Source organism: Colobus angolensis, unplaced genomic scaffold, assembly GCF_000951035.1.
Source record: "Colobus angolensis palliatus isolate OR3802 unplaced genomic scaffold, Cang.pa_1.0 Scaffold103, whole genome shotgun sequence".
Taxonomy (NCBI): domain Eukaryota; kingdom Metazoa; phylum Chordata; class Mammalia; order Primates; family Cercopithecidae; genus Colobus; species Colobus angolensis.
The window spans coordinates 3038547-3049789 of NW_012111253.1; the positions used below are offsets into that span (position 1 = coordinate 3038547).

The 11243-nt window shown below is 37.9% G+C and overlaps 1 protein-coding gene across 1 annotated transcript in view; it reads right to left on the reverse strand.

Annotated features, from left to right (window-relative positions):
• RPGR (retinitis pigmentosa GTPase regulator) overlaps positions 1 to 11243 on the reverse strand; it is a 60115-nt gene that overhangs the window by 17757 nt on the left and 31115 nt on the right. The window contains exons 10-14 of the mRNA XM_011942636.1: positions 10639 to 10804; positions 4775 to 4866; positions 4322 to 4387; positions 1200 to 1380; positions 434 to 585 (exon numbers count right to left, since the gene is read on the reverse strand). Coding sequence (XP_011798026.1) covers positions 434 to 585; positions 1200 to 1380; positions 4322 to 4387; positions 4775 to 4866; positions 10639 to 10804 — 657 coding nt within the window. The remainder of the gene's footprint in view (positions 1 to 433; positions 586 to 1199; positions 1381 to 4321; positions 4388 to 4774; positions 4867 to 10638; positions 10805 to 11243) is intronic.

An 11243-nucleotide genomic window follows, 5' to 3' on the forward strand; every position in this document is an offset into this window, starting at 1 on the left:
CTCCTTCCTCCTTTTCACCTTCTCCCTCCACTTCTTCCCCTTCTCCTTCCTCTTTCCCTTCTCCCTCCTTCTCCTCCTCTTTCTCTTCTTCCTCTTCTCTGTCTTCCTCCTCTTCTTCTCCTTCTCCATGCTCCTCCTCCCCTTCTCCCTCCTCCATCTCTTGGTTTCTTTCCTTCTGATGGCCTTGCTCCCTCTCCTTTTGCTCCTGCTCTTTCCCATCCCTCTTCTCCCATTCCTCCTCCTCTGCTAGGTCCTTCTCTCCCTCTCCCGGCCTCGCCATTTCTCCTCCACCCTTGTCTTTCTCCCCCTTCTTCTCCCTCTCCTCACCTTGCCAGTGTTCTGCTCCTGAACTACCCTCCTCACAGGTTCCATCCCCTCTACCTTCAGGCCCATCCTCTGCTTCTCCCGCTGACTTTGCCTTGCCTTCACTCACCTCTGCTTTGTCTGTAAGGTCATCTGATAGGATCTCTGTTTCCTCCTGTCTTCCTCCATGCACCTTCACATTTTCCTCATTTGCTTCTACCTCTTGCTCCTCTATTCCATTTCCTTTTGAATCCTCTGCTCCTTCTTTCTCCTCTGGGATCTCTGACAAGCGATCACATTTAAAATCATACTTTGCCATGGATTTGGATATTATGGGTTTAGTCTCTTTTTCATTTCCTTGTTCAATCAATTTCCTGCCATACCATATGTTTTGGTCAGTTTCCACTTCATCATCCTCTTTCTCTCCACTACTAAATTCTATTGCCTCCGGCTGCTGGAATCCATCAGCTATACCCTGCTGACTCTCACTTGCACCTTCCATGTAACGTCTGGCTTTTCTACTGATTCTCTTTCACTGTCAAAGATCACATCTTGCTTGCAACTTTCCCTTTTCTTAACAAAATCTTTATTTTCTTCACTCTCAGTATTCATACCTCTATCTGTTAAGTTGCCAAAGAAAGAACTCATATTTTTTGTGCTCTTTTCCCTTTTTCTTAAATCCTTCATACCTGCTATTTCTGCCAGTTTAGTTTCCTTCTCACTGACTATTTCTTCTGCTTTTGATTCCTTCTGACTGTGTCCTCCATCACTTTCCTTTTCTATTTCCTTGGCATCAAGTTGATCAACACCATTATTATTTTCATGTCTAAATACGTCTTTTTGTAAACCCTCTCCATCAGTGTCAGCCTGAGGTCCCACCTGGCCTGAGTCATTACCTATTTCCTCATCTGAAAATGCTTCGATAGGCGTAGCTGGTTGCGTCATGAAAATCCCTTGTGACACATGTTGCTCACATGCTTTCCCTTCTTTCATTTCTGACATTTCTTCATATTCATCACTATCATCGTTTTCAGTAAGAGCTGTACGCTGCATCAGTTCCCCAATTGTTTGTTGTTTCTGTAAATTTGTTGAAGTAATTATCATAGTCATACTACTATTAGTTTACAAGGACGCCGTATCTACTTTAAATACCGCCAAGATTTTACAGTTTTATAAGTCTAGGAGAATAGAAATAGCAAATTTTACCAGATAGTTTGCTGAAGTTTTGTTTTCTTTAAGGATCATTTGTGCCACTCTCTAGTCTGTGATACATCTAATTTTGACTTAGTAACATGTATCTGTGTTTCATTTTCAACTCGTACTACCTGCCTTAATTTTGCCATTAATCACAATACCATCAATATTTATTCTCTGCCTCTTTTCTCAATCCCAATCAATCCTTACATAAAACTTCGAGATTAATTTTGCAAGATGCTATTAAAAAATGTACACTTCTTGGCCTGGCACAGTGGCTCACACCTGTAATCTCAGCACTTTAAGAGGCCGAAGCGGGTGGATCACCTGAGATCAGGGGTTCAAGACTAGCCTGGCCAACATGGTGAATACCTGTCTCTACTAAAGTACAAAAATTAGCTGGGAGTGGTGGCACATGCCTGTAATCCCAGCTACTCGGGAGGCTGAGGCAGGAGAATTGCTTGAACTCGGGAGGCGGAGGTTGCAGTGAGCCACGACTGTGCCACTGGACTCCAGCCTGGGCAACAAGAGCGAAACTCCATCTCAAAGAAAAAAAGTACACTTTTCTTGTACATAGTACAGCTTATTTTTCCCACTTTCCCGATCATCTCTAATTTTCAAATTTTTTTCTTGAGACGGAGTTTCATTCTGTCACCTAGGCTGGAGCTCGGTGGCATGATCTCAGCTCACTGCAGCCTCTGCCTCCTGGGTTCCAGCGATTTTCCCACCTCAGCCTCCTGAGTAGCTGGGACTATGGGTGCGTGCCACCACACCCAGCTAATTTTTGTATTTTTAGTAGAGAGATGAGGTTTCACCATGATGGCCAGGCTGGTCTCGAACTCCTGACCTCAAGTGATCTGTCCATCTTGGCCACCCAAAGTGCTGGGATTACAGGCATGAGCCACCACACCAGGCCTAATTTTCAAATTTTCATTTGTCTTTTGAGTCCACAAAATTCACAAAATAAATAAAAATGTAAAATTTAAAAAAAATGAATAGTCCACTCCTAGAACTGAAGAAACTGCACATGAAATGTTTTTTATCTATAAACTAAATAATAACGAATATATTTTTCTTTTCTATACAAAACCTTCATATGCGCTTTCAAATTTTTGACCTTCTTCCTTGTACTGATTATATTCTTTAATTATAATAATTTCTATAAATGAAAGAACACTAAGAGGAAAGAATATTAAGTGTAAAATGTAAGATTTGTATAAAAACTATGAAATCAAACACTGACATTTGAATAATGCATTAACAATATAAAATTAATTTCCTGCTGGATAAAATAAGGCAAAACCAAATTGCTGATCTAAATTCTACAAACAAGCTAAAGGATGCAAATATCTAATGAATTTGGGTCTCTGGATAGTAAAAACTCACTAATTCAAATTTTATAAACTGATGATTAGGCCTAGGAAGAGGTTCCTATTGTGCCAAAGAGATTATTAAAACACGACAAGTTAAAAATTAAGTTAATACACAGAAATGGTATAATAAATCTTTTATCATTTACTAAAGTAGGCCTGGTAGGGCCTAAACTTAAAAGGACTATAGAAAGTATAAAATATATGTCAGCTTAAAAGCAATTGCTTTCCGTTTCTGGTTGTTCTTGGCCTTGCTCTTTAAAAAGTCATGATTCTTTTAAGAGCTGCTCTTTAAAAAGTCATGATACTTTTAAGAGCCCTAAGAGAGGAAGGCCCGGTTGCCAGAACTGATTTCTAAAGGCACATGCCTTTCTTTCCCTAGCACAATAAAGCAGCCCAGAAGAGGGAGAGCCTGGAGTCTAAGGGAAGAGGAAGGAAAGAAACAAGAAAGGTGTCTGCTTGGAAGTATAGTCAGTCAAAAATCAGTCAATATTCACTGAGCTTCTACAACTGTGTTTGAACAGCTCTCCAATATTCAAAGGAATGCTGTTATTCACCATGCCTTTCAGTATGATAGATAGAACGAATGAGGACCAGCTCTAAATTTTAACAATTTAGCGTGATTCTCCTGCACTTCAGTGACTTCAATTTTAAGAGTTTTAAACTTGAAAACATGTCAAAGACACTACAAATAGAAATTAAATTTTTTTTATAGTCTTCTTCCCTCAATTTACATTTCTCCAATTTATTTTCCTAATCCTCAAATCCCTCATTCATTCATCGCACTAGTCCTTAAAGCCAGGAGAAGCAAAGGATTTCAGGGCAGGCCTTTATCTCTCTATGGTTGTGAAAACCACAGCCTAGTCCCTTCTTTTGCTATTTGTTATTCATTAAAAGTCTCTCTTTCCTACCCATGAACAGTCTCTAATTTCCAAATGCTTAATCTTATTTTTATGCTGTCAATTTCTTGATAAATTAAAGCCCAACCCAATATTGGGAAAGGTTATCAAAGATTTTCACTAAAATCACAAAATTGTAAAGCTAAAAAAGATACTAATATCATTCAGTAAAGTCAGCATAGTAACTCATTCAAAGTCATACTCAAGCAAAGTCAGAGTGCCACTCTATCAATAAATGGTAGTCTTTTCCTACACATAAGAACTGTAATCATAACCTATGGCTTGACAGAAGGAAAAGTATGGCTGGTATAACTTAAGTTAGTGATCCCAAAGAGCAAATTTCAGCAATAAAATGCTTCCACTCTTGTTTCTTTACAGAAAATACATAACATCAGAACAAGGCAAAATGGAGGTTATCTACATTGTATCCCTCTGTCTTTTAAATTCTAAAGTAAGTAAATGCTTACGTTTCTTGTGTTCTTTCCAAAAACCATCCAAAAAATTAACTTAAACTGCTCTTACCAACAATAATGAAAATAAATCTCCATATTATACCTTTTGTTTCTGAACTGGTGATAATTTTAATGACTTTTCATTGGAATTCAGGCTCATAATGTGTGTCTGAAATAAATAAAAAATATATATTATAAAAAGAATACAGTATATACACTATGTATTTGTACTATATATAGTACAAATTTTATATATGTGTGGTTATATATGTATATAAATGTATATATAAACACACACATATATATAATGAAGGGAAAACAGTTCAGATAGTAATAGAATCTACTCTCAATTGCCATACTAATAATGTGAGGATCCATACAAATTTTATTATATGTGAATTATACCTCAATATAGTTGGTTAAAAATAACAAACAAAATAAGAAACAAGAAAGTGGTTTTCATGCATATAAGAGTATAGGAAGTATACACACATTCACATACACAATGAACTAAAATTCAAACTCATATTTAGATAAACAGATAGGAAATCATTACCATATTCAAGATATCAGTAGCTTCTCCAAGGCTTTCTACGGTTGAAGAATTATCTGTCTCTGCTTCTCTGGTCATTTCATCTAGAAAATAATCTGAATGATTAAATGGAAAAAAGGAAATCCAGATTTCAACAGAAAAGTGAAAGGCAACTAGAGAGAAAACAGAAATTATTCTATAATATAAAGTGTAGGTATAATTTTACTAAAAGTCCTTTAGCTTCATGTCAGGGAAACTTAATTCATTCACAGTGACATAGGTTTTAAAATCTTTGTGAAAGTTTAAAAATGTTGACACCAATTAGATTACAATTGTTTCATTCATATGAGCAGGCAAACACTACTCCTTTGGGATAAATAACTACCCAGGTATCGAGCACTGTAATAGCTAGTCCTAAGAAGGGCCCCAACGACCTACATCCTCCTGGTGTTCATCCTCTTGTGTAGTTCCCTTGCACATTATACCAGGTTGGTCTGTATGTGCACAGCCAGTAAAATAAAGCAGACGTACCTGTGATAGCATTATAGCTTCTGTTTTGGTTATACACATGTATGCACCCTTGTGCTCGCTCTCTTGCTCTCTCTCTCCCCTCCGCCCCTGGCTACACACGTGTACTCTCTCTCTTTCTCTCTAATCACTTGCTCTGTAGGAGTCCATGTTGTGAGCATCTCAAGGAAGTGAGGCCTCCTGCCAATGGCCATGTGAATGAGCTTGGAAGTGGATCTTCCTGTCTCAGTCAAGCCTACGGATAACTGCAACCCCATCTGACAGTGTGACTGCAACCCTATGAAAGAACCTGGGCCAGAATCACCCAGCTAAGCTCCTGCTGGACTCCTGACTCTCAGAAACTGTGTGAAATAATAAATGCTTTTTGTTTTAATCTGCTAAGTTTTAGAGTCATTTTTAAAATGTAGCAACAGATAACTAGTATAAACACCTAGAACCTTTCAAAGAAAACTGCAAGGTTATTACATCATACAGTAGATAATTAAAAGTCATAGGCTCTACTTGACTTTACGTATTTCTCAATTTCTCACTATGCCTTCATTGATCACTGATACATTTGGAAGTAGCTCCTTAATGAAGTCTTCACTAAAAAATGACAGTCTACACTGATCCCTCCCCTTTAAATCCACTGAATTGAACGAGCAAATAATCATTTGGTATTTATTCCATGTGTGGTAATATGCAGAATAGCAACCTAAGTAATTGCTAATTCTTTTTTATTTTTTATCATCTATATTTAAGGTATAAAACAGATGTTTTGATATACATATAGTAATAAGTTCATTAAGTATTAGCAATTACAGTTTTGTTGTTTGTTGTTAAAAAATTGTAACTGCCATGAAGTTATAGTCTATGAGAAATTACATCCGTATGTTGGGAAGCAGGAAAAGTTTCACTATGGAGGTACATAGAAGGATAAGTAGAATTCTGAGAGGCAGAGATGGAGGTGTAAGGGGAAGACAATGAAGCCCATTCCTAATAAAGCAGCAGAACAGTAGTCTGAGCAAATGAGCAGAGGAAAGAAGCTTGTCTTGAAGGCTTACCAAGTGCCAGAAACATATGCTTTTACATATGTTACACTGACCCTATGACAACAAGGAAGGTTAAGTATTATATCCTCATTTTGTAAATGAAGAAATTAAGTTTCAGTGACTGTTGGTGTCCAGTGTCAATCTTAAGTCTGTCTGACTCCACAGCCCTTGTTCTTTCCACTAAGTTAGACTGAAGAGATCAGTCTGATCAAAATTAAGAATCAGCAAATTTTTCTCTAAAAGGCCATATAGTAAACATCTTAGGATTCCTGGGCCATATAGTCTCTGTCCTAACTAACCTATGACATTGTAGCAGAAAGCAGCCACAGACAATACATAAAGGAATGGATATGGCTGGGTTCCAATAAAACTTTATTTATAAAAACAAGTGGCCAGCTAGATTTGGCCCAAGAGCTATTGTTTGTAGACTACCATAATACATTACTACCATAAAACTACCTATTACCAAATGAAGATTGTAAGGAAAAGACTATTGAGAGATAAAGCTAGAATTGGGAATTATATGGGCAAATTAACACTTATTTTCATAAATATTAGGAATTCACTGAAGACACTGGAGTATGTGTAAACTGAATTGCACCTGAGGAAGATCAATGTGGAAAGTGTTATGTAGGATAGATTGGAGAGGGCAGAGAATATAGGTTTGGAAAATACATAGATTATTTAAACTGATGGCCTTGCCTCAGATTTGACTGAGAAAACAGAAGTCATCATATCTGATCCACCTGATCTTCTCACCAACAAACAGACACAACTACCTCTATTTGTACCCAAGTTCTCATCTGCCTGTTAAAATGTAGGATGTGGTTTTCCTGTTACCAAAGACCACTCTCTATGCCGGCCCCTCCTGTTTTGCAAGAGCTTTACAACTTTGGTTATACTTTCCCTCCTCTGTGCTATCTCCCTCTCCAGGACTACTGGCTCATTCATTACCATACAAATGTGCTCCAATATTTTCTATTGAGCCCACATCCCCCTCTAGCTGCCAGACCAATTCTCTGCTCCACTTCATCGGCAAATACACAAAGGAATTATCTGCTCATCTTATCTCCTCTTCAATTTCTCATTCCCCATTCATAACTGACTCTTAACACTCTGGCTTCTTCCCTGATCTTCCCCTAGAACTGCTCTTGTCGAGGTCACCAGTAAACTCCATTATACCAAATCCACTGGATACTTCTTTGAGCTATTTTCCCTTGATCTTTGAGCAGTACTTTGCATTCACGACACTACACTGTCCTAATTTCCCACCTCCTGCCTTACTGGCTGACAAAGCTGAGGAAGGCTTCTTTGCCGGCTCTTCCTTCTCTACCTCGCAAATGTTAGATGTTCTTAGGGCTACATTCTGTGCCCTCTTCTCTTCTGACTCGACTCTCTAGCAGGTGATTTCACCAACATCCATGGATTTTATTATTATTCTAAATAGAGAGAGGGGGACTTGCTGTGTTGCCCAGGCTAGTCTCAAACTCCTAACTTCAAGCAATCCTCCCACCTCAGCCTCTCAAAATACTGGGATTATAGGCATAAGTTACCATGCCCATCTCTTTTAAATACCATCTCTATGTTGATGGCTTCCAAATTTATATTTCTAGTCCAGGGCTCTCTTCTAAACTTTAGGCTTGTGTTTCAACAATCAGCTTGATATTTCTACTTGGATGCCTCACAGATATCCAAGGCTTGGTTCTTAATTTTATTCCTCAAACGTGTCAAGCTTCCTCTTGCTTAGGAATCATCCTTGATTCCTCACTTTAATTCACACCTATGTGTGGTGCATTAATAAGTTTAGCAAGTCCGGTTGGTTTTTATGTCTATAATGTATTTCACATCGTCCCTCTTCTCTTTTCTTTTTCTTTTCTCCATCTACGCTGCAAACACCTTGGTCCATACACTATCATCTCTTGCAAAGGGCTCACAAGTACTCTTCCTATTTCTAGTCTGGCCTCTGCATAATCTATATGGAGGTAGAAGTGATCATAATCATCTTAAAGTGGAAATAGGATTGGAACACATTAGTCTACTGCTTAAAATCTTTTAATGACTTTCTATTGCACGTAAGAAAAACATTCATATCAAGTAGGTCCTCGCGGCCTATAAAATCATAAATAATTTTTCACTGTCTCTTTCTCCAATACCGTTTTGTCTTACCCTTTCCCTCACTTTCTAGCCCCACTGGTTGTCTTTTTCTTCTTAACTGCCTCCAAACCTTTGCCTATATTATTTTCTTTGCCTGAAATACATCTATTCTCCTTGCGTAGCCATCCCTTTCTTATCCTTTAGCTTAAATGACACCTCCTTAGTAAGACGTATCCTGATATACTTTTCCTCCATTATAAAGACTGAAGTCTGTGAATGATTTAGAAAATGTCACAGTATATGTTAGACACAACTTTCAAAATAAGTTTTATTAAGAAGAGAGTGTTAGCAGTCACAAGAAGACAAGAAGAGATGGCATTTCCTTTTGATCTAGCTACAAAATCATGCATATTTTCACATTCAAATCTCTGGGACTGAGAAACAATTTTCTCTAAACCATAAATGTCTTTTTTCCTTGTACACACTACATACTGCTTGTCAGAATCTACTACTTTTTCCATGTCCAGGGCTAAAGAGTACCATTAGACACTGATTCTTATTTCAAAAGAAAACATACAAAAGTTGTGGGTCAGGTGCAATAAATCAGCTCATTACCAAGGTCCTAGTTAGATATAATATCCCATTCCCACAGCCCACAGTTCTTACCTGAGTTCCCAATCCTATATTACCTCAACCCTTTGCCTAGCTTCCGGATCTCAAAGATACACAAATTATCTGTTCCTAGACCCTGATTCTTAGTCCCTGATGACAGGTTTATCTTCTTAATTTCAAATCTACTGCTTACTTTCTGATCTCCTAGTCCTGGTTTCTTGTCTTACCCCTATCAAATAGAGAAATATGTTGGCTATTACAAATAAAACTGCTATGAATCTTCAAAAAAAAAAATGCTTTAAAACTTACAGTAATTTTCAGAAAAGGAATGTCTCCTTCAAAAATTATTTGCCATTTACTTTAAAAAATATATGTGTCATTGGAACAATAATTTTAAAACACACGAGAATCCCTAAATTTAATTAAGAGAGAATATTCCCTCTTTAGACATCCTGCAGTAACATACAGACACTCCTAAGATACACAAATATCTGTAAAGAAAATTACTTAGGGCCGGGCGCGGTGGCTCAAGCCTGTAATCCCAGCACTTTGGGAGGCCGAGACGGGCGGATCACTAGGTCAGGAGATCGAGATCATCCTGGCTAACACGGTGAAACCCCGTCTCTACTAAAAAATACAAAAAACTAGCCGGGCGAGGTGGAGGCGCCTGTAGTCCCAGCTACTCGGGAGGCTGAGGCAGGAGAATGGCGTAAACCCGGGAGGCGGAGCTTGCAGTGAGGGGAGATCCGGCCACTGCACTCCAGCCTGGGCGACAGAGCCAGACTCCGTCTCAAAAAAAAAAAAAAAAAAAAGAAAGAAAATTACTTAGAATAGGTATAGAATAGTGAAAGAGCTAGGATTACAACTTAAAACATGAAATCTGTATCTAACAGGTAGGGAGGTAAAGGTATTAACATTAATCATAACAACATTTACTGAGGTGTTTCTAGAGGTGCTGGGCTCAATGCTAATTATTTTATATGCCTGAACTCACTGAATCCTCTCAATCACTCTCTGAAGTCAGTATTATTAAATCAATTTCAAAGACAAGGAAACTGAGGCTTAGAGAGGTTAAGTAACTTTCCCAAAGTCAGTCACACAGCTGGTAAATGTCAAAACTGGCATTTGACCCCAGATCAATTTAACTCCATATTCCATGCTCTTAACCATTATGTTATACTGCCTAAATATAGAATTTCACATAGATCCAGAAGACCTGCATTCAAATTCTGACCACTTCATTTATAAGCTGAGTGACCTTGAGCAAGTCATTTGATCTCTTCAAGTCTTGCTTTTCTCATTCTGAAATGAGAACTGTAACTCCCTCCTAAGTTCATCGAGTGGTTTCAGGGTTTAAAGGGGATACAGTTAAGGAAGGTAGTATGACTGTTACCCACTGCTCTATAAAGATATGCTGCTGTGGTTACATGGCAGTCTTGGGGCACTGATGGTGCGTTCTATTTGTAAGGATATTCCTGGATTTGAGTTCAAATGAGGGATGTTAGGCTCTAACCAGGGAGAGAACAATTTATATAACTGGAGAAAACATCTTAAGATAAACATAAAAACAACAGGAGTAAAAGGCACATTTATCCTGAGAGCAGACAGAGTAGCAAATGTTACCTGGTTCGTCTGGGTGCATGAGGCCCTGTTCAGATAAGACGCTCTCTAGGTTACTGTCAGAACAGCGTGGAAAGACCAAATTGGGGGGAAAACAAGCAGAAAGGCCAAGAGTCCCTTCTATTGGAGGCAGTGTTCTCATCATTGAAACAGAATCTGGAGACCTCTCCTTTAAAATAAGCAGGTTAAACAAACTATTAAATGATGTTATATATTTAATATTGATATAAACCTTCCTAAAAGTTGCAAAAATATTTAAGAGAAAGAGTTCAAAGTATGCCGATACTCCACAACATTTACTTCTTAATAATTCTCAAAGGCTCAGAAACATTTTATTCTGTTGTCTCTGTATCTTAGTTGCTCTAAATTTCAATTTGGAAGCTTTATTTCTCACATAACGGGGGAAAAGTGTGTGTGCATTTTCTCCACACTCCTTAAGAAACTAAAAATTACTTAGAAGATGTAAATTAACAAGAACTACAAAACACTGATGGGGTATTTCTCAACTTTTCCATATATGCTTTTTCAAACAAAACACCAGATTTAACCTTTTTACTTCAAAAGAAATATGTTGGCTATTACAAATAAAACTGCTAGGAACCTTCAAA